Consider the following 27,483-nt stretch of genomic DNA (forward strand, 5'->3'; position numbering starts at 1 on the left):
TGTTGTCACTGTGACCACTCAATTGGGAGTGGTCTAACATAATGATGGCAACCGTAGCTGTGGCATTGCACGTACGTGTTTGCTTCAGCTACAGGAGGTGCGGGGTTCAATACCCAGTGCCTGCCGGCCACCCACTGGTTTATAAACAGGGTACAGGTGGGCTTCAAGGGGCTGTGGTGAAGCTTACTTGCCCATTGGTGAAGCTTACTCTGCCTGAAGGACTTCCAACCCGTTGCGCAGGACCCGGTAACATAATGGTGGTAGAATTTACACAAAATGAACGTTTGCACATTATATAAAGCATTAGCTCACTTCTTAGTTGTTGCAGTCTGCTGTGTTCAGACGGATGTATGCTAGGAATTCACGTGGAAGCACATATAGCAGGAACAACACCAGTGCACCAGTCCACAGCCACAAAGTGAGCTGCAGAGCCTAAAACACCCTTCTCACTTCACTCGCCTCAGCGGAGCATAAGGGCATGTTGACAGAAACTCTTCACCTCGTAGCCACGCTGATAGCACCACGGCAACATCTCTGCATCACCCACTTATCGAAAATGTGAAATCTATGCAGTTTCCCGCACTGTCTTGACACGAGTCGTCTGCGGAGCACAAGCAATTAACTTCTGTTAGCCCCTGCTTAAAAAGAGCACGTTTTCAGGAATAAGTTTCATTGTCAAATGTTGGTTCCACCCTTTTTAAGCCACTATTGACCGCTAGTTATGTTGCTGTATTGTCAGACTTTAGCCAAGGGACATCTTGTGCACGGCTGTATTTTTCACGTCCCTCACTTTAGGTATGTCTCTCTTTTTCCACATTTTCCAGCATCCGTCATAGGCACAAGACTGCACTTCTTCGTCTCTCTGAGCTGCGTCCTAGCTGGCTGTTACCTGCTCTTCATTAAGTGATCAACGAGGAATCGACTGCCAAGAAGATGCTTCTTTTTTGCCCAACCTGCTCCAACATCCTAATTGTGCAGGACAGCGGCAGCTGCTATCGGTTTGCCTGCAACACATGCCCGTACGTACACAACATCATGCAGAAGATGTCAAACCGCAAGTACCCACGGCTCAAGGATGTTGATGATGTGCTCGGAGGCGCAGCTGCGTGGGAGAATGTGGATTCAACCGAAGAAAAATGCCCCAAGTGCAGCCACGAGCGTGCCTATTTCATGCAGATTCAGACACGGTCGGCCGATGAGCCCATGACTACGTTCTACAAGTGCTGCAGCCCCCAGTGTGGGCATCAGTGGAGAGACTGAACACCTTCTGTTTCTCTTTTCCTTATGAAAGGCTGCGGGCATGCAGCAGCAATCGGGTTTTTCTACGGTGCGTTTTGCTTGGAAAACAAAATGAACATCACACACTTATGTGTACAAATGCATGCTTTTCAAACACAAAAGATTGGGTGTTATATATTGTTGAATCCTATTGTACCGTAAAAATAGATTTGTGTTGCAGTTCCCTTCTCCTTTGAAGCGATGTAACTTTACTTTGGTTTGTACGATGTTACTGTAAATAAAATTTACGAGAAAGTACCCCTTTGCCTTTGGCAGACAACGCACTTGGCATTGTCTTTGTGATTATGCTATTTCGGCAACTTACGGGGCTATAATTATCGTGAAAAAGAAAATCTGTTCTTACTTTAAAAACATTTTAATGCATTGCATTTCCCCTGTGTCTGTCCATATATCTCCTTTTATCTGTTGCATGTAACATGCTTCTTATAAGCTTTGTTAATTTGTAGAGCAGTCTGCATTACAGTGCTTGATTTGAGGTGTTTCTGAATAGCGAAGTCTGAAACCGATATGAATATGAATCAGATATGAATATGAATCAAATACTATTGGAATAGTTTTCAAATATTAAGGCACTCTCTTCAAGGCCACCCTGCACTGTTAATGTAACCATTTTCGAAACCATTGAATAATATATTATTACAACAGTTTATTCGGAAAAAACATTTATGTTTTAACAAAGGCGCATTAAGATTAGCTTTAACTAGTACAAAGGTCACTTTTTTATAAACTGAAACAGGCCTGTATTTCATACTAATAACATAAACTCTTCAGTCACTTATAGTCCAAAGTTTCTAATTAAACAGAACTTGAAAACTGTAAACTGACCCGACGTTTAAAGACCGGTTCGGTCCCTTTTTCAGGGCTGACTGTTTGGCTGGCTCTACCGCTAGTCATTTTTCTTGATGGTGTCGCCTTCTCCATCATCCTTCTTTCCGCCTTTGTTGTTACTGCGGTGTTTTTTCCACTGGTTCTGTAGACCGTGCACATATACACTGGGTAAGGTTCCAGGCGAGCGGTTAACACGTCCCGATGTTGTTGGATATGCCAGGACTCTAGGAACTGTCTTTTTGTGTGGCTACCCTCCATTTCGACGACCCAGGCGTCGTCGAAACTGATGCGGTGGTTCATCTTTTTGCTATGTTCTGCAAAAGGGTTTCATGTTGCGTTAAAGCTACGCATGTTGTTTCAATGTATCCTTGGGAAAGTTTTTTGTCTCACCAATGTAAGTGGAGTGACTGCCTATGCATGGAATTTCGTAGACCAGCCCGGGAAACCTTTCTAACCTCAGTCCGTTTTTTGGTCGCGGCAAGAATCGCCCAATTGTTGAGACAGGTTTGTGCGCCACCTGAATGCCTTTCTTCCCCAGCACCCTGGATAGTTAACTGCTTGCTGATTCCCAGAACTATAGGACTGAGATGTGGTAGGAATGTCAGGTCAGTTTACAGTTTTCACGTTTTATTTGAATAGAAGCTTTGGACTATAAGTTGACCGGAGAGTCTATGTTATTAGTGTGACAGTTAAGACAGTTTTCTGTGAAAAATGTTCACCTTTAAAACTATTTTGTAAGTGCAGGCTGAGATACAGAACGGACTACAGCATTCAAGGTGGCACTTTTCAATAGCTATTAAATAAAACTGGAAAATATTAAACACTATTCATGAGTAAACATAACGAATGTTATTATGAGGTTCGGCATTCCGAATATGACCTCTTCAAGTACCGAATCAAATAGAACGTTATTAGAAGTATTCGCACACTCGCACACCCCTAGTTGATTCTTGTGTGCATGTGTGTGTTTAATCTTATAACAAGCCGCTGTCTAGTGCAAGCACATAGTAGGGGTAAGCTAGTTATTCGCAGGCTTTGGTCAAAATTGAATGCTCAATACATCAAGCAAATCACTTGCGAATCGTAGTACCACCGATTATGAGCGTCGGCAGGGGGGGGGGGGGTGCAAAGGGGCACTTGCCCCCTCGACCCACGCCAGCACATGCCCTAACCCATGGAAAATGTATATATATCCGGAGGGGGGGGGGGCGGTATTTGTGTGCCACTCCCTGGCTACGCCCCTGCACAGAACAACGTCGTGGTGTCACGTGGCAGCTAAGCGCTCCGCCCGCCAAATGCGGGCTAAAAACGGCCGGCACGGGGCATTCCTCTGGCTACCTTGGCTGAAACTTTTCAACGGGGAAAGTACGGACGGAAATAAGAGAACACGTCTGAAAGTTATCTGCGCCTATCTGCGCCCCGAGGCGTTTCACTATGTTTCGCAACTAGCGTGCGTGACACAGGGATCTGACAACGAAACTGTGACATTCATAAGCGCCGTGGCAGTGTCATCCTCTCCCATGGATCGGATGGATTAAGCGCCAAAAACCGCCGCGATCACAACTGTTGCGTGCAGCTGTTGTGACAGCTGTTGCCGTACGCGCCGATGAGTTCCCATCGCTCGCTGAGCTCCGCCAAGCGCGGTATGGCGTGCGCGAGTAGTCAACAGGTGAAATACATATACGAGCTGCCCTACGCTCAGCGGAACAAGCTGTGCAGACTGTTAGACGCCGGCGGACGCTGGAAGGAACTGGGTAAGCAGACATTGTCCGCTTTGTAACGTCGCCACAGCATGTGTTGACGCTGTTGCAGTGGTCGCTGCATGCGAAACCGCCTCCCGTGTAGATTATTTTGATCGATCCGATAAACCCATCCAAGTGGTTCAATCGACAGCTCTTGTAGAAAGCCTGCCACGCCAGAATTTTGCCTGCTTAACAAGTGCGTCCGACAACAAAACAGTGATATATAGTCGCGTGTATTGCATATCATTTTGACATAGGTCGCGCAATCCCTTATTTTGGTCCACTGTAAGCTTGGCTAATTTTAGAGGCATAGAAACCATTGCGCGGGGTTCGACAGCTGTCTTCGGAGATGCTTCGAACTTTCCTTCCTGGGCGACTCAAGAGGTGACTCAAGTTGACAGCTAATTTTGCAAGTTCAGCAAATACACATTTAGATCGACTATCAAACTTATTTCTTTTTAACCAGCTGCAACTGAACGCCAAAAAAATGAGGTATATATTATTTGCTCGAATCGATAAACCACGTAGTTGTAAAACTGCATTGAACTTTCTGAAAGCTGAACTGGAACATGTGCAAACACACAAATTTCTAGTGTGGTTTAAAATAGGTATCTCATTGAATACTTGTGTTATTAACCTTACGGTCGATCGGAGCAAAATTACAGGTTGTTTCTTCGAAATATGCAGTACTGTACCCATGTGGTTAAAAAAAAGTGCTATGTTATTCTTTATTTTACTCCAAGTTTTCGTGCTATATACCACACTAGTATGGGGCACTACATATAACCAGAATTATAAGAAACTCGTATTACGAAAAAGGATGCAGAGATTTTTTGAAAATTATCAAGGGTAGCTACAACATATGAGTGCAGAACCCTTATGAAATATGACCTACTAAATGCCTCCCAGATCTACTACTTTAAATTGTTACGACAAAAAAAAAAGTTAATAAACTGTTTGATGCACATAAGTCAGAATCGCAAATTCACTATTCACAACATAAGACAATTGTTAAGTCATTGTTAATCAAAACAACACTGAATATAGCAGACTTTCTTTGAATTCTACATATGTTCTCAAGTGTGCTATTACTGAAGTGCTAGTGATACTCGCTTCATATTTATCAATGACATTTTGCATAACATTGTTCAAGCAGCTTAATGACCCAAAAGCTGCTGATGTTTATAGTTATGATTTCACATTTGATTTTCCCAATTCAAATTTTTTTTCTGCTTAATATACTAATATTTCTTTGTGCAATGTGTATTGATGTGATTTTATTCAGGTTATCTAAGATAGTAATGCGAATTGGGCATTGTGTTCAACTTTTGCATTAATGTATTATTGCTGCATGTGTACTGATATTGCCATTCTTTTGTATTATAAGATTGTAATGTTCTACATTTTTGTACTGGTGCACATAATCTGTCCAATGCAGCCAAATCTGTGCATGTAGCAGGAGCCTCCCTCATGCCTGTTGCTCATGCCACTGTTTCTGTAATGTTACAGAAATTAAGTATTTTTCTTTATTTTGCTTTAGCATCGTAACGCAACTGAGTTTTGTAGCACCGCTGCCCACCTAGCATCGTTCTGTGGCCTTGGAAGCTTTAGTTTACACTATGCACACGTGTTACAAGTCACAGAGGTATATATTTACGTCCTGTTGCAGGTTTCAACTTTATGCACATGGACCAAATAAGCATGAGCCTTATGGAACAAGCCATCCTAAGAAAAGAAAGCCCAACCGACGAACTTTTGCACAAGTGGGGTGAAAAAAATGGCACGGTGAATCAGCTGTTTGTTTTTTTATACAAAATGAGGCACATGCAGGCAATGCTCATAATCGTGGACTTTGGTGAGTCTGGTTCTTGGACAGCATTATTTCAGTGCTCAAAGCTGTAGTCATTAAGTCGTGAATTATTCGATGATAAAAGTTAGAACATAATACAAGGGAACGATGTGAGATTATAAACAAACGGATATGCCACAAACTGGGTGCAATCCCGAAGAGTGCCATTTCCAATAAAAAGGGAAAGAAGCTCAACAGCACACACTAGATTAGAAGAATACGGATTGTACACTCATCAACAGCATTCATAAGTACTCCCAAGATCTGGTTGAACTACACACCAATTTGAAGAGTTGCACAAACAGGATGGCAGGCCAACCACATCCATGTGGGACAGAATTTTCAATGGGATTATTCACGGCACTCGTGGATAGCCAGAAATACAAAATGTGACATAACATTTTAAACACCAAAATCAGTGTTTTCCATACTTTTGTCCCAAAACACCAAAATCAGTGTTTTGCATACTTTTGTCCCACAGTTTTTGTCTTACAACAATCAAGCACTTCAGTGCAGGTCAGTGGAGAGACCTCAGCACAGTTGCTAACCCTGTAATACTTAAAATGTATACCAGCTTTGAATGACAACTTTGCCTAAATCAATCAATAAATGTAGCACAAATTGTTAGTTATCAAAGAAGTTCAGTTTGATCATGCTATATGTCATGCTCATTTACTGACAAACTAGCCTCTTCATCTCTACTGTATCATCCAGATGACTGAAAGCTTTTACTGAAGCATCCGGCATATCTAATCTGTCTCATCAGAATAAATTAAATGCATAAGAACTAATTGTACAATTATTTATGGTGCATATTTGATAAAGTTTTATTTCACCTTAGCGTATGTGTGCTCTTTGACAGTAAGCCCAAAGTACCATTACCTCCTGGATAGAGAGGAAAAGACCCAGTTGGATAGCGCACTTCTGAGCAGCAGCAGCAACATGTACCTTCACTCATCTCCGATGCTCAAGGGCACTGCACCGCCACCTGATGTATGAAAGAAGTTTGATTCTTCTGTCATGAAAGTCCTTTGTTATCAGTGTGAACTGCTTTGAGCTCTTGGTTATGGTCAGCTCGTCTGCGAAATTGCAAACTTGTGCACTTTCACTGAAGCCAATGAAAATGTGTTACTTACATTAATAAGAACTTTTAATGAAAATCAGCAGATAGGAAAGTGAAGGAAGGCACAGGGAATGTTAATTGTACTGTTTCAAATGTCTTATAATAACTGTGGTTTAGGTGTAAAGAAAGCAAAGCGAATGAAGAGACAACTTGCCGCCGGCAGAGACCGAACCTGTGAGAACTTGTAGTTTACTGTCTGGTGTGGTTGAGCAGTGGTTATAGTGCTCGGCTGCTCACCCGAAAGTCGCGAGTTCAATATTAAAGTGCTTATTTGGGTCGGTCAGTACATGATCAACGAAGCAAAAAACGAAGCAAAAAATAGCGCCAGAACACAAGACTGTGAAAGAGACCAATTAGAAAGAGTCCGCTTTGTCTGTGTCTTTCACTCTCTTGTGTTTTCTCGCTGTTTTTCGCTTTGTTGATCACGAGTTCAATCGCAACTATTGTGGTCACATTTTGGTGAAGGCGAGAGGCCCATGTACTGTGCGATGTCGGTGCACATTAAAGAACACCAGATGATCAAAATTTTCCAGAGCCTACCGTTAGAGCTTTTCTGATAATCACGTTCTAGTTTTTTAACGTAAGGCCCCATATATTATTATAATTACTTGTAGTTTACTGTTAATTCTTGATGAAAGGCAATCATATTTATAGTCACTTAAACACTTTCTTATGTAACAAAATACAATGAGAAAAACTAATTCATATGCACAAGTGCAACAAAAGGTGGCCATGATGTGGTTACCACAAAATTCTTTATATGCTTCAAGCTGTGCTTCATTTGCTGAGCATGTTTAACTATTGTGAAAGGGGCCCTGAAACGGTTTTGGCAATTTTGTACAAAGACATTGGGCTGGTATACCAAGTCCCGAAGGTTATTCAGAGATCGATTTGAGCTCTCTGCGTAAACTGTAATTTATTACAACACTTCGAAGCTACGAAGTGCTGCAGATCAATGCAGATTGTTGTCACGCCGTCAAACGTGTTTTCAACCACCCATTTACATGGCGACATGCTCTGGCCACTTGACGATGCCAGAGCACATCAGCAGCCATGTCACTGTGACCGCTGATATGATTGGCTGTCATGGGCTGTAAAATGCACAAAAGTAAGATTGGCTTATATGGTGTTGGCACCTGTCGGAGCAGATATGAACCACTCCAGTGTCCACGATCTTTGTGTCTGCTACCAGACGGCGTGCGTGCTGCCGGGCGCATTATGTGATGACCTCCGAGACTGCATGCAACCTGTCGGTGTGCCATCTCGGAGGTCTAGACTGGTAAATGCTCAAATCGTCAAGCCCGCTCATGAGAGCTCTGCGATTGCCAGCGTGCCTCATGAGTTGAGGAGGCAAGGCAAAGGTGAGAAGGAGGGTGTGATATAATTGTTCCTTAGCCACCTTCGCACATGGCGTGTCACTGAATTTGCGGTGCAAATGGTTTGATGATGCTCTAGCCTAAACGCTGACAAAAGTTCAAAAGACCGTTTCAGAGTCCCTTGAAGTCACCGTGAATCTGTGCCGTACTGACTGTTGTCATTTTCGCGATAACTTAATGCTTATAGGAGCCTGTTTCAGTGTCACATTACTACTTTGTAAGTAGATACGCCTAATCTTGCTTCCAGCATAGCCTTCATGTTTGAGCTCAAGCATATGTTTTCTAAACGATGGCCTTTTGCTACATTTATACCACTAACTGTTTTAAAAGCATTTTCTCAATAAATTTTTGCCATGTTGAAAATTCTAGCATACAATTCCAGGAAACCAGATTTAATTGCTCTTTACCCCAAAGTTTACAATCCTAGCAGCTTGCGTATATGTATTATGATACAGGCATGAAAGGTCTGCCTTTGATTTGCTGAAGAAGTGCCTCCGTACAATGTGCATCTTCATTGCAGTCAATGATGGGCGGCGCTGCTTATAGCAAGAACTTTTACCCCGACGACTGCCACATGAACATGGACAAAGGGAACTCTCAAGCCAAGGTGAACAGCTCCAAGGTGAAGATGGTGTACTCCGGACTGTGAGTACTGTTCCCGATAGTATGTTGTGATAGATAAATGTGGGTAAAGTGATATTTCCCCTTCTAAATGGCTTCAGGTCAAACTGTACTGGCAACATAAATATGCAATACATGGTAAACTGAACTTTGAGAAAAAAACAGCACTTCGAGGGTCAGTGAACAGATTTCATTTTTTTTTTTACACCTTCCAAACAAGCTCACTAACACGTGCAGAAAGCCGTAGTGATCACATTTTGCAATATCAGTATTTCACACCTCACAGCCACTCCATTTTGAGAAGTCTCTCCCGTGCCCTTCTGCACCTGTCCAATCATCCTCGCTCGCGAAGTGACGTAACCCTGCCTATGGGCAACATTATGCAGCACCAACTTCATTAATTGGTCCTTTGCACCATTAAACAGCACCTTGGCCCTTTGATAGTGCAGTTTTGGCCACACATTCCACATTCTTCATTTTTCTGTGCTGCCCTTTGTTGTTTTGTAAAGCCCTGAAATTGCCGGGACAAACGGTATTGCCAGAACGAAGGCCTCCAAGATGAAGAGGTGTTTCAAGACTTTCCTGCAAGGGGAAGAGGGTATACCCCGCCAGTGCCTCATACCCCCTGCACCATGCTTTCTCCCTGTGCTGCTATGACACTAACGACACGTGGGGAAAGCCTTACTCGGTTGTTAGTTGTGTGCTGATGATGTAATCTCTGACATCTTGTTACTTTGCTTTAGTGGGCGTAATCACAATATAGGGCTATGCGTACACTTCTCCACTACAGAGAAGGTTGGGATGGCCCAGGGATAAAACTGAAACCAGCCAAAGTGAGTTGTTCTATGCTGTAAAGTTCCTTATTACAGCATTTATTGAGAAAGTTCTTGCAGGAGCATGTTCACATCGTACGAGTGTGCAGTTATTTCTCCATCAGAAGTTTTGTATCACGACTTTGTTTACTGGCCCTTTAAGGTGACGGTACCACCGTCGCCATCTTGCGAGTAGTTTCTGCTTGAGCCACCAGAAGACGCCACTAAGTCACGTTTGGAAAAAAGGGAGGAAAATGCACTCTCCGCGGTCATAGCATGCAGTGGCGAAGAGCCTGTTCCTGCTGGAACTAATCCATTCTTTTCGGGGGTGCTGCTGCTCCCATATCTCCTTTGAAACGTTTCAAATGTGCATGACGCCCCCCCCCCCCCCCACTCCCCAATAACAACAACACCAACAAAAAAAGGCACGGACCGGAGGAGCCTTTGTACTCCCGTGCAACTGTCCGGAAAAGAGGTGTCTCTCTCTCTCCTGGTAACGTATAACTATTTACAATAGAACGGCGCTGAACCGTGCTGCCGCAAGGGTTGCTGGAATTAATGGTTTGGTTTCTGAACCGACTCTTTCTCTTCCTCGCTAAAAAAGAGTAGAAAGAAAAAGAGTAGAAAAAGAGTAGTTCTCGAGGAAGTTCTTCAGTGGCCCTGAATACCAGCAGTGTTGGGTCGCCTGGAACGCGACCCAACACTGCTGGTATTCAGGGCCACTGAATGTGGACCTTGTGCACGTGCATAGTAATTATAGATTTCTCCACTGTCAGCAGCTTTGGTTCGACTATGAATGTAGTGTGGGTGTCGCGCATGGTCCACTTGATACTTATGTCGCTACATTCAGAAGCTACCCAGGAAGCTCCTTTCCACTACTTCCTGGCTATCATTACACAAAGCCCCTTTTCCATGCCTTGCAGTGAGCCAAAAATGGTGATTTTGTATGCATGAACGACAGAAGGGCTTTGCCTTTTTGCTAGCGAGAACACTATGAGCCTCATGCATCCCAAAACAGATGTATGGGGCGCAGCTGTAAACAGATGTATGGGGCGCAGGTGGCTATCAGTGGCGCCTCTATAGGCGGTGCACAAGGCGTATACACGAATGCGCTGCTCAGCTTTAGCGAAACATATGAGAGACAATTTTTTCATCTATAAAACGAGTCCTCCTAGCACCGCACCGAAGAGCGCAAGTCGTAACACAGATGCGAATTGCGTCCTTTTGGGAGTATTGAATAATAAAATGCGTAAGGGCTCTTTCTCAGCGAAACCCAACCTATCTGTACAGACCTAGAGTCGACACCCGAAAACTAGCTCAGCTTTTCCAAGAGGCTGTCCAATAAGGCACACGGAAGCGATTGTTCTTGTACTAAAATTATAATTTCATCCCGCAGGTTGGCTGCTAATGGCAAAGTCGGGCAACATTGGGCAATGTGCATTATTTTCAGCTGTCTAGATAGCAGCAACGTAAAGTAAGAGATAAATAAAACAGAACACAGAGAGAGACGGCAGTTGAACGAAGAACGCATTCAGTGCGAAATCTCCACCGAAGCATCGAGAAGGTTGATCCTGACAAGGACCGTTTTTTTTTTTTTCTGGCTTTTTTGCTTCTGCTAGAGGTGGTGGATATCGCCGCATCCTTTTTCGCCGTCTTAGGAAACGGCGCACTGCCATGCACGGTTGTAACACCGGGCACGAGTGTCTTGCGTTGGCGTCCGCTGCTCCTATTCCCTGTAAACACACAAACATGATACGAACTGCTGAAATAATGCTTTTTTCTAGAATGGGCTTATATTTCGATGTTGTTAGAATCACTGCATAAACATAGTGCAGTGGTTGTACCATCAGTTCCGCGACATTTCTCACAATATGCTTCAAATAAATTACAACATGACAGGCGCAGGGAGAGCTACTTTTTCAGGAGCTCAGATAAAACGTTAAAAAAATGTCCTTAGGAACGGTGTTTCTCGGGCATCAATACAAATTGCTCCGTCCTATGAACAGCAACGAGTTAGGCTGGTCTAGAAAGTGAATTTGTTTCAATGCTATCACAGCAAGTTGATCCCAAACAAATCACACTCGGAATAGCTGACACAAGGAAACGCAGCGACACGGAAAGATAGTTACCACTCATATTTTGATAAGGCGCGAAGGGAAGATCACCGCTTATATTCCGCTTTATACCGTTGCAAGCTCAGTTACTTACAGGCATATTTAGTCCTTCTTGTACTTGGCTCTTTTGGCCTTTGGTGCTTCTCCATTCTTCGTTTTCTCCTTAGCCTCAATGGCAAGTCTGTTCCACTCCGGACGGCGCACGTCCATGGACCGAGCAAGTCTGGAGTCTACAATCTCTGGAAGGATGCAGTCCTTGTAGAAGTGCAAAAGAAATGGTTCCATTTTCGCTCTCCAGAAAGCATCATTCCTGCGTATTTCCTGCACGTGTATACCTTTTGTGGTGTACACTACAAAGTCACAGATAATCCGCCGGTGATGTGCAGCTGGCCCTGCACTTGATAAAAATAGCTGTGCAACATAGAGAGAACCGGAGCGCCATCTCTTTGTTTTTTCTCCGAGAAGTTTCTTTCTGCTTCCAGTGGTTCATGTTCCTTGTACTTCAACGGGCATTTGACTTCCACAATTCGGTCTGTTCCAACCAGCCCATCCGGGGCAGCTGCCAAAAACCCGTGTTTCAGGTCAATAAAAAGCCCACATGGCTGAACAACCGTTTCTTTTTCTGTTGCATACAGTTGGGGTGCAACACTTTCGTGTTGCTTCCCGTGCTCTGTTGCGGCGGTTGTGAAGCCTTTGGGTTGAAGGAGCCGCTTCACCAGCGCATCACAAGGAGTGCTGTCTTTCCTTGTGCAGACAGCATAAAAATTGGAGGCGGTGAGGCGGAGCCTTCTTTGCTCGTGCCATTCGGGACTGCTGGCTTGCCCACGCGTCTCTTCTTCGATGCTTGCTCGCTTGCTGTCATCCACCTGTAGGTCCTGCAGCTGCCTTTCTGTGTTCGCAGACAATACGGCAGCCGACATGTCTGGCTTTTGACAACTTGGTCCATAATGGGGTGCCGAATTGCTGGCTGCGTGATTGCCGTATCTGCGCTCACGGTGGCCGCTCTCCTCAAATAGCCGCCTTTTGCGTGACATCGTCTGCCTTTTCATTTCGAATCTCCTCTGCGTGTATTTCTTTAGGGTTGCAGCTGGGCTTGTGCAAGTGACAGCCTTGCTTGCTTTCACGTGCCATTCAGGTCCCAGTTGAAAATGAAGCCCCGCACCTTGACAGCGATGCTCATAGGAGCCCTTCTGGCAACGATTTATCTGCTTTCCTCCAGAAAATTTAGCCACAAGGGACATAATGGCTTCAGCAAGATTGCTCGTGTCATCTGTGATGAGACGGTCTGCTTTGTCCGCAATCATGTTGGCTGCAGACATCAGCTTCACTTGTTGTATTTTAGGAACTGCTTGATACACGTTATCTGCCTTGCTTCCATTGCAAAAGTAGCTTTTGCAGCCATCGTGACTTCCAAAAACATGTAGCAGCCCATTCCTGAGGTCTGAAGCTAGCTCTTGAATAAGTCGTGATTTTTCTTTTTTCAGGTCTTCTGTGCAGCCATTGCAATCGCGCAGAATTTTGGCGTAGTGGCTCACTGCCTTCCGAGCTCCATTCTTAATTCGCTTGATTCTAGGAGCCGACAGCAACGAGCGAGTGCCCTTGCTTTCCTTAGCGATGCTATAAAGTCGAGAAGTATAGCACTTGACCACATGATTGGCGCACAGTTCGTTTTTCTTTATGAAACGGCCATATTCTACTTTAGTCTGAAGCTGGTAGTATACTGACGAGTCTCCGTCGCCAATGAAAGTGCGATACTGCACACCATGCATTTCAGTGCTTCTTTGGAACCCTTCCACAAGAATATCGGCCTCCATGGCGCCAGAGCTTTGACTCCAGTTTCTGTAGCATGTGTGCTCTTTCGTCTGGCCTTTCTTGGAATAATATTCGCAAGTGCTGCACAGCTTGTTTCTCACGCCCAAGTAAAGCAGCTTTTGCGTGCGCTTTCCTACGATGACAGCCAGGCCTGAGTTGGCAGAGTACCTGTGGCCATGACTCCTGTGGGACCAACCGCGATCCACAACTACGGTGATCCATGGGGTACTGCCATCCTCGCAGAAGTCTCCTGCAGCCTCTGCGAGCCTTTTCTCTTGTTCGCCAGCCTCAGTCATTTCCTTCAGGAGGGCTACCTTCCACAACTGAAAAACAAGAAAAAAAGACGGCAGAGCTTTCAGCTATGTCTCAAGTTACCTTTGGCGGCTACATTCGCCTCTAAGCACCACATTTTGCAGGGTACTAAAAAATTGCTACAGTGTTGTCATTTCAATGAAAATTACTCGTTTGTAAGTGGTGCCCTAGCAGCCGCGAATAGTATTGAAGCGCAAAATGACATCGACTCCCTAACCGAGTGCATGAAACGGAAGCTTACTCACGATTCGTTTGATCGAGACAAACCATCCCTGAAAGCTTTCAAAGGCGCCGACTAATATGAATGAAGATATATTTGCGGTGACGCACCTAAATATTTCTTCATTTTGTCGGCGTCTTTCTAAGTTTTTACCGCTGCACAAGTACTGTATCCATGCGAGACTATCCTCCTCGCACCGCTTTTCACCGTTTTCTGCGTGGACATTTGAATGGGTCTACGCAGGTATTCTCCTGAACAGCACTGTAGCCACCTTACAGAATTCAGCAAGTGGTTCACTCAAAAGTATAGAGGAAAAGTTGCGCTTATAAGGCACCTTGTGAATTAAAATACTCGGATACTGGGTGATTCATCGATGTCTTGATGTATATACAGTATAGCAAAATGTGTCTCTTACCTTGCCACTGCTTTCCTCTCGCCGCAGGAATGATCCCTTGCTCATTGCAGGAATTTCCATGACGGACATTGCCTCTTCTAGGTGCGAGTGTCCAGAACCTATGCTCATAAAACCCCACACTGCAGCATCATTGACGCCTAGTGCCGTCTTTTCTGTTAGGGGTGTTGGCTCCGCTACAGGATCAGTGGTGACCTTCCTGTTTTCGGCGCATCCATTGCACTTGAATGTATATTCTGACCAGAAGCCTACTCTACGCTCTGTCTGCAGTTCAAAGAACCCACCATGTGGACTGGCGCAGCGATGGTTGCCGAGTTCTTGTATGGCCTTTATAAAATGAACAACTGAGACAACTCTTCTTCCAGAGATGTTCATGCATTGCGACGAAGTTTCATTCGAAGCATTTGAAAAGCAGAGATTTAGCCACTGAAGTCTAAAGAAGTCCATCCGTGTTTTGGCGGCTTAGTTATGTTTAGAAGCGCCACTTTTGACGAACGTCGGAACTGACGTGAAACAACTTGATGTTTTTTTTTGACAGATGGCGCCACCGTCAAAAAGTGTTTGCGAGCTTTATTATTTTTGAAAAATCTTTTGTTTCAAGCACCGCTTCGTAAAGTTAGTGAGTACTGGTGATTACAAGACACTACATGGTCCTGCTAATGTGCAATACTTGTTGTGAATTAGCCTACAAAAGACAAAAAAAGGAAATTTGCACGAACCTGGCAAGCAGAAAAATGAGCTAAATTCACTGCTGTCCTACAAATTTTCTAATTAACTTACGACAACTTTCTCTTCATAGAAACCTAGGGAAAGGCTTGCTGATTTATTATTGAAGATTTCAGAGTTTCAGCTTGGATAGTTTTGTCTCTTCGTCGGTAATGCCTGACCAAGTAGCGCCATAAATTGCCGTATTGAAGGAGTAATAATTCAAGAACTGTTCATCAGAACACAAAACAACTTCGCGTACACATAATGTACACTGTAGCCTAGAAACCCATTCAATATTGTTGTTCTGCACAAAATAGAAAAAAAGTTATTTACTCATAAACTTTCATTCTTTTGCCCATTTTTATTAGAGCGTGCATCAATTTCTAATTGCTTTACTGGCAATATCTCTTCATATAAACCTTGCATAACGCTTCGTTAAAAGGCTCAGCAAATTTCATTTCGTTATGTTGGACAGTTTTGCTGCACTGGCAGTACAACGGAGGCTTGTACAGCAAAAATGCTGTTTTTTGCTCACACTGTTTTAATTGCCATGAAATAACACTCCAGACTAGGCGAAAATACTAGTTGTCATTAGAAAGCGGAGAACGTAAACTTTCTAATGCAATAGAACTCATATTCTTCCATTGAGCAGAGCAAGCACAGTGAGCCAGTAAACAACGACTAAAATGTCGAGCTCTTGCCACTGGAGTGGGACCGCCACCTTAACCCTTTGACAGTCAGAGATGTACATATATGTACATATATGTCATTGCCTGTATGTTCAAAACGCGCGTCTTCTTTTCACTTTTTTTCATTCTTTTTTTTTTCTTTTGCTTGCTACATTGCGGGAATACATTACATTTTTTCTAGCACCGATGCCTCTTGGTTTTTTTTTTTTTTTATGCTCTATCACACGGGTGCGCCACCTAGATTTGGTTTTGTCCTTCAGTCGGTTCAAGCTTACTGCACCTGCAAAAAACTGATGGCTTTCTGGTTTAGAAGCTTTCTTGCTCCTCGGCATGTGATTATGCTTGTTTCTGTGCAGGCCTTGACTGGCACAAACAACGCCACTTTGGTTGTGTTTCCTGTTTCACGGACTTAATCTCTTCCCTTTTGTTGGCGATAAGACTTACGATTATTTTAGGTTTCGGACTTATCATTGCTCTTTGGAGGCAGTCACTACCATACAAAATTTTCTTTTTAGCTCACGCAGTTTGCTTGGGCTATGGAAGTGCGCACCGGTTTCTCAGCTACAAATGCGAGTCTAACAGCATTTCTTCTGAATCACGGCTCGACTGGCGAATCAGAATAGGTTCAGTAAATGTCATCCCATAATATGAGGTGTTACTTATGAGTTAAGATTTAGGTGTGTTGATGAGCGAGTGACATTTCAAAGGCGTGCGTGGCGAGACGATGCTAACTAGACAAAAAGTGCCTGTCCTCCCTTCGTGTTTCTACTTGACACTGTTTCATGCACTGATTTTTGTATGTCTATGAACTGCACTGACGTTTATAGCAGTGCATAATTTTATTAACAGTGGTCTCGGTTATTTTAAGAATATATCTTGCTGTTACTGATGAAAAAACAATGTATGTGAATGCACAAACTATTTTTTTGTTATTTTGCAGTCGTTCAAAAACACTTTATACACTTTTTTTCTTAAATATTCATCTGAAGAATTTAATTCAGCTATAAAAACTACACATTTTATTTTTGAGATGCATTTCACAGAAAAAATTTACCCTCAATGGGTTAAATATGGTTTATTGTAACTGCTGAAAGCATTTCATGATGCATATAACTGTGCATGAATTATACATTAACAATTTCAGGCCAGGGCAGGGTAGCAGAAGCCCTTTGCAAGTTCCTCATGGCACATTTCCTTCGGTCAGCAACAACTGCTATGCCAATGGGAATAATCTATACCCCCAGCTTTCAAAGTTCCAACCATGTGAAGAGCCGAAACCAGGCAGTCCAGAAGAAAAAGTGCAAAATGTTGGCTCTGAAAAACCTCAAAGTGTAGAAGGAAAGTCCAACAGGCAAGGAGGGGCATGCGCTGCCGCAAAGGGTAAGTGGGATGCTTTGATGCTTAGCTCTTGTTAACAATATAAACATTATCTACTTAAAGAATCGTTCATGTTGCTCAAACCAATTTGCACGAATATTAGATTTGTGCAGTGTTTAATAGAGAAACAAGTTTATTGTGATATGAACAATGTGATAAGTAAATACAGGCTTCGCCTTTGTGTAATGTAGTGTGCTTTCATAAGTACGCGAAATTAGCTTGTAACAGCTTGTTTAAAGGTAACTAGTTTTACAGCAAAAGCTCTTACAAAATCACAATAGTGCCTTAGTTGTTCGCCACGATAATCAGTGATCATGACCACCATCGTGCAAAATGAAAAAGAAAAAAGAAATAAATGAGAAAGAAAATAGCTACAATCGAAGGGGATTTGAATGCCGGCCCTCTGTGTGGCAGTTGTGTATTATACCACCGACCCACTCCTGTGGAAAAAGACTCTATACATGCATTATGTCAGGCAATTAGGTATGTATTAATATAGCTTGGTAGAAGAGTAAAATAAAACCAAATGTCACACACAATGTGAAGTGCACAACAATTGTGTGGTTTGAAGCTTCCCTCTCATCACAAAATGCTCAGCTGTAATTCTTCATTGTAATCAGTCACAGCATCAACAAAGCGCACCTAATGCTTCACAGATGTGTAACAGGTACCTCACTTGTCAGCAGAATGATGTAAAATGACATAATAGGTGGTGCTTCCTTACTTAACAAAAGTTAATATTATGATTAATGGCATAGTGGATACCTAGCAGGTTTACTTGTATTAGCTGCCCCATGAGAATTTAAAACAGATTATAGAAAGGTCGCCATTCCAACTTTCGCTGTGACTGTGCTGCGCATTTCCCGCAGGCATGTTGGTTTTTTAACATTCACTAGAAATTCGATTCAACATATGCAGCATTCGTGAGTGTGTGCTCCTCCTGAATATGTGCTTTTGCCTGTACAATTTGTCTACAAGTCTCGCACATGTGCATCGCGCATAACGAGTGTTACTACTTTTCAGAACCAATCGAACCGAAGACTGCTGTGAATACAATACCTTACGAGGAACTAAAGAAAGCCACGGAGGGCTTCAGTGATAGCAAGATTCTTGGGAAGGGAGGCTTTGGAACAGTATACAAGGGTTGTTGGAAGGACACTGTAGTAGCTGTTAAAAGGTTACATGTGGTAATTACATTTTCTGTATTCTTTAGGATAATTATGGCAAGACTGAGTATGCGAAAGGATTAGACTTGATATGTTTGACAGATGGAAGTCTGTGGTACTAGGAACTGTTGCAGTGCTGATAGCTCTAGGTTTAATGACTTCGTGGTCTTTAATGTTGATGTGCCTATACCAGCCCAGACAGCAAACAGACCTCAAAGTCAGTTTACCTATGCCATTCCTAGATAAGACACTGGGCTCTGTGGACAGTCTACGTAAAAGTACATTCAGCTCATTGGTGTAAAGAAATACTAAAATCGATACGTTGCTAGAAGTCATACACCTAGCTTTAAAGCTTTGCAAGCAAATATGTTAAGAAAAGTTATAGAATAAAGAGTCTTATGAGCTTCAGATACAGTGCTGACACAGTGTAGGCACATCTGTCTGATATTACCAGCACTTCAAAAAAAAAAAAGCATTCAAAGCCAGCAAACATGAGGTTGTTGCAGTTACTGACATTGCTTGTAAAAACTATGACTGCAAGCTGGTTCAGTACTACGTGCTTGCAGTGTTTGAATATAATTACAGTATGAATGGACTTGTTTTGTACAGAAAGAAAAAGATGGCAACATACTACAGCAGCAGAGCTTCAAGCAGGCGCTGACCGAGATGAATGTGCTACAAAGGTATGTATATACATTGAAAGCCACCAGCCCCCATGTTAAGTGTGAATGTCTAAGCACACGGCACAATCAAAGTGTACTCTGTAGCCACTGGCAAAACAGCTGATGCTGCAACAGAACCTGGGCAGTTGATGTTCTCACAACCCCAGCTAGTACCAAAGCATGCTTGTGCCCTTTAGCAGTAGACCCCATTATAAGTCAGCAATATGTGCATAATCGCTTCAATTCACTGCTTAATAACCCTCGATATCATGTCTGTGAAGTGAGTATGAAGTGTGTACGAGTCGGTGCACTCGCAAGTGAAAGCGAGTTTGCCAACCTAGCGGACCCCACTTCGCGTACGTGTCTTGGGGGTCTAGTTTTTGTTATGTAAGAATTCTGCAAAGTTCTGGCAGCACTGTCTGACATGCCATGACATTAACACAGCTGCCGCATCGACAACATTCTACCCCTCTATGGCGTCTCTCATGATGGACCAGAACCCTGCATTGTCTACCAGTTTATGCCAAACGGCTCTCTTGAAGACAGGCTTCGTTGCAAGGTTTGTGTGCCTTTGCATGTTTATTGAGAGAGATGTTGCCCAGACATTAATACTAAATGATCACTGAGATCAGTGCACTTTGTATGGCAAATATGGCCATTGACTGTTGTAAGCTTAATTTACTAAATTGTGTTGTATTTGTAGTGCAATTTATAACTTATTTAACGATACTGTATTGCTTTGACAAACATCACTTCTTGAACCTGAAAACATAGAGTGTTTGAACTATGCGTTTCTTGTGGTTATGCTAAGGGCACTTGAGCAAAAATATGAATACAGTACTGTGACATTCGTTATGCTTGGCTGTCTTTGTCAACCCACTTATAGTAAATTGGTCAGATCCCGAAAGTTATGCATTGCTGCTCATGTCCTCTGGTGGAGGGCTATAAGAAAACCTGAAAATTTTTCTGCCCATGAGTGCTCTGCTGAAACTGTACGTCTTGCACTGCCCATTTCTTTTTCTTGTGTTCAGCACAATACACCAAGTCTAAACTGGACGCAACGAGCAACAGTTGCCAAGGGTGTCGCACGTGGTCTCTATTTTCTCCACACTAATCTGGTTGATGGCAAGCCCCTCATTCACGGTGATATAAAAAGGTGCGAGACATCAGTGATTGCATTATCACATTACGTATTACATATTAACAGGAAATTGTGTTGAGAGCTTTCCAGGGCGGTGTCGTGTGTGCTTTTAAAAGAAACCTACAGAGCAATGTCTGAGTGGAAGAATGCTAAGGCAGGTGGGCTAGATAGACATGGTTTAGTTATCGTAAACGTGGAATAGCAGGAACCCACCAGATTATTGCCGCAAGGCTTTATGTGATGGTATTTTTAAGTCATCTGAAATTTTATTCATGTATTCACAATTTATAACATGCTGGAAGAGGTCTCATAAGCTGAACCATATTCTTACTTTTGATCACTGTACCTTTCATCTTTGCTTAAAATGAGTAAGTGACACCTGCAATCAGTCCCATTTTGCTGTTTTGTACAGCAGTAATTTGAGCAAAGTATCCTCTTACTGACCAGTAATTTAACGAGCTCTTTCATTTTGTCTTCACGTTTATCTAGGCAGTAACCCACAGTTGCAGCTTAGTGGATCTTTTGTAGCGCTGCTAAGTACAAAGTTGTTAGATAGAATTTCACATGCCGTAGCCACATATCGACAAGGACGAAATACTTATATGCTCTCTGCATGTTCAAGTATGTCAGGCAATGATAATTAATTTGGAGTCCCATACTACAGTGTGCTTCACATAAAATCAGATCTGTTATGGCTCTTAAAACACCAGGATTAGACACACTCAAACCTCAGTATAACTATTCTGGATATAACGAAATATCAGTTTTAACCAAAGAAATTAAGAATACTAGTTTTGCAATAGATAGTGTTTGAAATATACCTTTATAACAAATTTCCGGATATAATGAACTTATTTTGCTGTAAGATGCAACTTTGTTATAATAAGGTTTGAGTGCATGTGTAATTATCAAGTATCTCAAGGCACTATAATGCAACGCATTTATACATATTAAAAGACTTCACAACCACTTCAGCAATATGTAGGTACATGTTTTTTAGACAACTGAATAAAGCCAGTATAACTTGTTACATTCACTTTTCTTTTTCACATTTTAGTGCAAACATTCTTCTTGACGCCAACTTGGAGCCGAAGATAGGAGACTTTGGCTTGACTAGATGTGGACCTGAAGCGGATAAGTCTATGGTAGTGGTGTCCCATGTTCATGGCACCAGATACTACCTTCCTCACGAGTACCTGAAGAGTAGGCAGCTTTCAACCAAGGTGGACATCTACAGCTACGGAATTGTGAGCAAGCCGCTTGTCAAGATGTTGCTTGGCTTATTCGTGAAAATAGAGCTTGAAAATGTTCACCCTTATCAGGGGAACAGCGCACAAACATGGTATATTAAAGGCGGTATCATGGCTAATCAGAGGCAGTATCAAACAATTTCTCTCGGCATTAATGGCATTAATAATTGCAATAATAATTGCATTAATACTTAACAATGGCATTAATAACTAATCTGTGCGCCTGACCATTCTTTTTTTTTTTTTTTTCAGGTACTTCTAGAGCTTGCGACCAGTAAGCATGTTTATGACAGGCGACGCAAGACCCGAACACTGGCAAGTTATTGTGCTTCTTTTTATAGCAAAAGCTGTTTGGAGTTCACAACAAGGATCGTTTTTGGCACGTGGTTGTCCGCCACCACCGGTGTCCGTAACTACGATCGTGTGAGAGAAATGACACAAGAAAAAATATCCAGAATCGAATTGGATTCTAACCTAGGTCCTCTCCCTGGCAGCCCAGCATTCTACCACAGAGCCATGCTAATGCTCCTTCACGAAAACACCCTATATAGGCATCATGTCAGGCGAGGAATGGCGTTAGGATATGTAATATAGCAAGGTAGAAGTGTAAGTAACAACTAGGCATAATTCTACGTGAAATGTGTAACCAGGCGTCACACAATACAAATTACGCAACTAGTGGGTCATTGAATGCTTCCAACCAATTGCAAATAGCCTAGCTATAGTTCTTCATTGCCACCAGTCACCGCATCAACAAGGCACGCACAATGCCTTGCAAATAATCGGTACCTCGCTTCCCCGCAAAATGACGAATAAGGCGTAGTGGTGCCTCACAACGTGACGAAAATTACGATTTATGACGTGGTGGGTACCTCGCAAGTTTTCTTGTATTATCAGCCCCGAGAGAGCTTACAACATGTTCTAGAAATGCCACTTTTCCAGCTTTCACTGTGACTGTGCTGTGCTCTCTGCGCAGGCCTGACCGTTTTTCTTTTCCACCAAATTGATGCAGTGCTCTGCTAAGAATAGTAAGACGAGCAGTCTCTGTCCATTTCTTTGCATGCTCAGCTTTTCACAATGTCTCTGCGTTGGTGCTTTTTATAAGTACCAATGAAAACCAAGCAAACGTCCTCAGCTCAATGATAAAGATTTACGACAATTTTCATGGAAAACGTGCTTGCATGAATGTTTGGCGAAAAAAAAGTTTCTGTGCCATTTTCTGTAGACCTCACTCATCACTTAGCATAATGCACAGATAAACATCCACAGCAAAAGTCATAGACTGTACTGAAAAGGAAAAACATAACACATGCAGACTTCAAGACTTATTCAGGAGAGATGTGTGGTATACCTGTCTTACTTTTTGAAGTCAGTGCGCATTACATCTTTCCTTTCTTTAGTGCACATCTTTATTGTGCTGTTTATCTGTCACTGTGCCCCTTTCATGTGTCATATTATCACCCCTCATCATAGCTGTATACTATTGAGGATTGAAAAACAGCCACGGCCTTGTTTGTTTCAGGTTGTCACCTGCTAACGTCAATACTATTTCGCAAATCAAGACTCCTTAGTGAAACTTTTATGTATCTCATCGTTTACAGATTGAAACGGTCCAAGACTGTGCACAGAGCAACCAGCTGGACAGCCTAAGAGACACAAATGCTGGTGACGAAAACCAAGTCATATTCAGTCTGCTCATACATCTGGGCCAGAAGTGCTCGAGCTATGACAGGAAGGACAGGCCAGAGATGGAACAGGTGAATATCATATTGCCACAGAGAAAAGTGGGTTGGAAAGTGACAAAAAACAAAGAAATATTCTTTCCTATTTAATATTGCGATTATTTATTAACGGGGTTGCCTTACACTTGCAGGTGCTTCAGCAGTTTAAGGAAAATCCGAATGAAGCAGTTCGAAGTAAGTGCCAGCATGTGAAAGAGTAATGATCAAACCACTTGCGTGTGTTGTGTCAGCATCCTTTTCTATCTTGACAATCTCGCTCTCCATATGACAGGGCAGATTCCTTTTGTGAGCTCATAAGCATGATTTTTTTTCTTCTGTTCGCATTGTTATTGTCTCCCTCACTAGCACTTCCGATTACATTTCACACAATGCGCACATTGACTTGTAATAATTATGAGATGATGGACCACTCCTCATTTCAGGTAGTAATGAAAGAAAATCAAAATGAAATGCAGGGAACACTTGCATCAGTGAAGCCTGACAGGCTCAAGCCAATTTAACATAAAATATTGAGGCACTGCCTTTAGCTATATCATGACTTTGATGATTTCCAGGCTTTCTATTGAATACAGGTACTACGCATTTAATTGAGGTGCAACACTTGCTTTATACCTTTATTAGCATGTAATCGGCTGCTTGTAAAAATCTAAGCTACCATACACTTGTTTGTGTTTGCCAGGATCTCACTCAGTAGCATGCTGTAAAGCGACGATATCTTTAGCCACAGAGTGGTCACCGATATAAAATGTCGTGTTTTTGCAGGGCTTTCTCAGGGCACACTGATGCCTCCCAGTCAATCTGGAAGTCCATCCCCTTTCGACCTACAGAGGTGGTATGATATTCGGCAGGGCCAGGCCACAAAGCCCACTTTCCTGACACCCGTCACTCCTCTGTCCACCACCCCAACCAACGCAGCTGCAGCGAGGCAAGTGCCTATTTCTGACGTGTGTTATCCCTTCGCATGTGTTTAAGCAAAAATTATGCGACGGCCTAAACTGCTGGTAAAACGAAAGTGGTGACATTGGCCTAACTTTGAATTGCCGAGAAAAGTGCGATTCGCACAGTTAAACACCTTGTTGTTATCAGCACATTGATGTCTGTCACGAGATAGATGTTTTCTAGTCAATTGCACATTAGAAAGTAACATGCCACTGATGCTGGCCAACATAGATGCCATCCTCGGTGTCCCATTTCCTTTAAGAGAAAGCAGCAAGAAACCACTGTCTCATTACTAACACCGACACTGTGAGGGTGATGTGACAACATGTTCGACGACAGTGTGAATCAAGCCTAGTCATGTCCTCTTTTGCAAACGATAGAAATAACCTGTGAATTTCTTACGCTTCAAAGATGTTAGAAAGTCACGGTGAAAACCTGCACATAATTCTGACCATCTGTTGCTTTTTAATGCGTGCTTTAATTCCAATGCATTTTTTTTATAGCCAAGGTGTTACATCATGATGGTAACTTGGCTGGTCAGCCAATGAAGTTCATAAATACAGAACGCCTCGTGCAAGCTGTAAGGGTACTCACATCCCATGTAAAGTTGTTTTCGCCTCATGGCACCTGTTACCTTCGGCATAGTTGGCATACTTGCCACCATATGAGAAGTGGCACTGGTCACACAGCGGCACTGCTCTGGTGGCGAGAGGTTACTCGCATGAGACACAGCACTCGATCTTTATGGGGTTCAACAATGCTCGGAAGCAGTCGTCTCTCATAAGAGGTCTGTGGAGACGATTTTGTAGCTAAGCCCCGCAAGTTCCCATCGCGAGTCAAATATTGGCGACATCATATATGTGGTACATTGCACGTATAACATCTGTGTGTGTTATATTGGCATTATATTGGGTTATTTGTCACAATACTGTAGTTGTTTGTAAGATTCAACTGGCAGGCCCACAATCACTTAAGAAGGTCTTAATAAATATCCATGCATTCATTATACTGCGGTGTGGACAGTGTGTGTCTTATGAACAGTGCTCTTTCAGAACCCACTGAGCAAATCGATCGATTGATCATGTTCATTGCAAAAGAGTCTGACTTAGTCACCGTTAAGCTGCATTGTCTTTTAAATATATGCTGTTTGCAGCCCCAAGATGTCACCCACATTCCCACCGCGTGCTGTGCTGCCTTCGATGTCTCCTCCTGCAGCTGTGGAAAAGGAAGTTGTCCCGGAAGCCTGTCCTCCAGTGATGACAGAGCCACCCATGTCATCGCCAGAGAACCAGTTGCCCATAGTTTCTATACTCGGTGTGACTCAGAGCCTAGCACAGCAATCCAGCGAGAGCAGCGCCAGAGATAGAGCAGGCAACTCAGTTGCCACCTCTGCAGCGGCACAGTTACACAGACCAATGGTCGTTACCCACGACTTGACTGGCGGGGAGCTTGAAATGCCTAACCTTGATGATTTAGAATTCAGTAACTTGAGTCTTTTAGATGATGACGACGATGAGGAAGATTACAACAGCCAGTACACCGGCATTGAGAGCAAGAGTGAGACAGATGTGTAAGTCGCCTCTAGGCGCTTCTACAGCTGTCATCAGTCATGTACAGTTTGAGCTGTGCATAGCAAGTTTTTATGCATGAGATCACATGCACTGAATGTGAAACAGTAAATCTCCTTCCTAGGTGCAAGGAATCTGTGAAAACTTGTCGTGGTGGTCTAGTGAATATGGTGCTTCAATGCTGACACAAAGGTCGCGGGTTCGAATCCTGGCCGGGGCAGTCACATTTCAATAAAGCCTGGTGTACTGAGTTTTAGGTGCACTCTCAAAAACCTCAAATGGGTAAAATTTTCAGAGACCTGCTGTGGCGTCCTTCATGATCGTATTGTGGTTTCAGAATGTGAAACCCCAACCATTTTTATTTCTAAGAACCCCTGCAAAAATTTTATGCGCAACCAATTATTCACTGTCCTTAAATGGGCAATAGTATTGTTGAAGCACCCTGCAGATATTTCATCTGGTGGAATGGAAAGCTCTTAACATGTTACTGTACCAACTTTGAATAATGTTCTGAAATTTTCCTGTAGCAATTATTGCTATTGTAAATGTAGACGATCACCATGGTTGCGATTTTGTTGCAATGCCGCCTGCTTCATTTTACGCCACTGGTGTTGCCTACCGTACACGGCCAGCGTAGTGAACTAATAACGCAGGTGGAGAGTTGTTCAGTCCGCTCACAAACAAGAGTAATTAGTATTGAAATTGGTATTGCTGCAGAATAGTGGCCCATGCCTCTCTGTCTGTAGGGTACAAGTGTAATAAATCCATGCAACATTGCTTTTCCATCAGAATACTGGGGCCGAACCTACAATAAAAAAAGGGCCTAAAGAAAAGACAAGGTCACCACTGGAACCTGCTTTATCTTGCCAGGAGTCCACGTTAATTTGAGAGCTCTGAATATATGTGAAAAACTGCCTGCCATCTGTTTTGCCTGCCAAAAAATTGATCTAGAAGGGAATCTAATACACGGGCACTTTCGTTCACGATCAGGGCCGAGCTGGATTAGGCTCGATTTCAATGAGTTGTTGCTACACGGTTAGCTTTAATTGCAATCAGGCCCTTATAGAATCAAGACGATCACGATTTGACAGACGTCAGTGCAAAGTGTGGTACATTTTAGTTTGGACCATGTAGCAGCAACCGTTATTGATCACGATCAATAAATTTGATCCGGATCAACACTGGTCGCAATCAAGTGCCCAGGGGACATCCATCTAACATAATCAGTAAAAGTGCAATATATCAGTGCCTTTCAGCTGCTGTGATAAAAGTTGACCAATAAAAAGATCTTGGTCATGTCACAAAACATTTTCTCGCAAATGAATTTGTTGAATGTAATAAATAGCCTGCTCATTTTTTTATGCTTTGCTGTATAGTCATGTTCAGCAGAAGCAGCACCTTGTACAGAATGTGAGAGTATGTATAAAGTTTCAATTATTGCGAAAAGAGATGTATATGCAGCAAGGTGACGAACAGCAGAAGTAATCTTGATTGTCTTGTTTCGAAAACCATGATAAGACTGCACTAATATGTCGCAGTAAACCACATCAAAGTATTTTATTCACATGCTCAAATCACAACCTGACTTGTTGCATTTACTTACTTATGTGTGCCATGATCAAAAATAAAGGTACAAACAAAAGATTGGCATCCATTTTTTACATCTTCTGACAACACACATCTTTGGATATGCACACAATTTAGCTTTCTCTCCACCATCT

The 27,483-nt window shown here is 42.8% G+C and overlaps 2 protein-coding genes across 3 annotated transcripts; both read left to right on the forward strand.

Annotated features, from left to right (window-relative positions):
• The first annotated feature begins 311 nt into the window (after positions 1 to 311).
• LOC142794988 (DNA-directed RNA polymerase III subunit RPC10-like) lies at positions 312 to 1,536 on the forward strand. The gene has a single exon (XM_075885966.1). The coding sequence runs from the start codon at positions 934 to 936 to the stop codon at positions 1,258 to 1,260; it is 327 nt and encodes a 108-aa protein (XP_075742081.1). The 5' UTR covers positions 312 to 933; the 3' UTR covers positions 1,261 to 1,536.
• Positions 1,537 to 3,456: 1,920 nt separating this feature from the next.
• LOC119174712 (serine/threonine-protein kinase pelle) lies at positions 3,457 to 27,404 on the forward strand. 2 transcript variants are annotated; one of them, XM_037425745.2, is made up of 15 exons: positions 3,457 to 3,881; positions 5,539 to 5,724; positions 6,581 to 6,711; positions 8,738 to 8,862; positions 17,062 to 17,297; positions 18,318 to 18,481; positions 19,070 to 19,143; positions 19,567 to 19,681; positions 20,154 to 20,278; positions 21,321 to 21,510; positions 21,766 to 21,828; positions 23,115 to 23,270; positions 23,387 to 23,429; positions 24,018 to 24,180; positions 25,348 to 27,404. In XM_037425745.2, the coding sequence occupies exons 1-15, from the start codon at positions 3,734 to 3,736 to the stop codon at positions 25,766 to 25,768; spliced, it is 2,340 nt and encodes a 779-aa protein (XP_037281642.2). In that variant the 5' UTR covers positions 3,457 to 3,733; the 3' UTR covers positions 25,769 to 27,404. The 2 variants fall into 2 exon arrangements, with proteins under 2 accessions (XP_037281642.2, XP_075742079.1); XM_075885964.1 differs by lacking the exon at positions 3,457 to 3,881 and adding an exon at positions 3,912 to 4,361.
• The last annotated feature ends 79 nt before the right edge of the window (positions 27,405 to 27,483 follow it).

This window comes from Rhipicephalus microplus, unplaced genomic scaffold, assembly GCF_043290135.1.
Source record: "Rhipicephalus microplus isolate Deutch F79 unplaced genomic scaffold, USDA_Rmic scaffold_519, whole genome shotgun sequence".
Taxonomy (NCBI): Eukaryota; Metazoa; Arthropoda; class Arachnida; order Ixodida; family Ixodidae; genus Rhipicephalus; species Rhipicephalus microplus.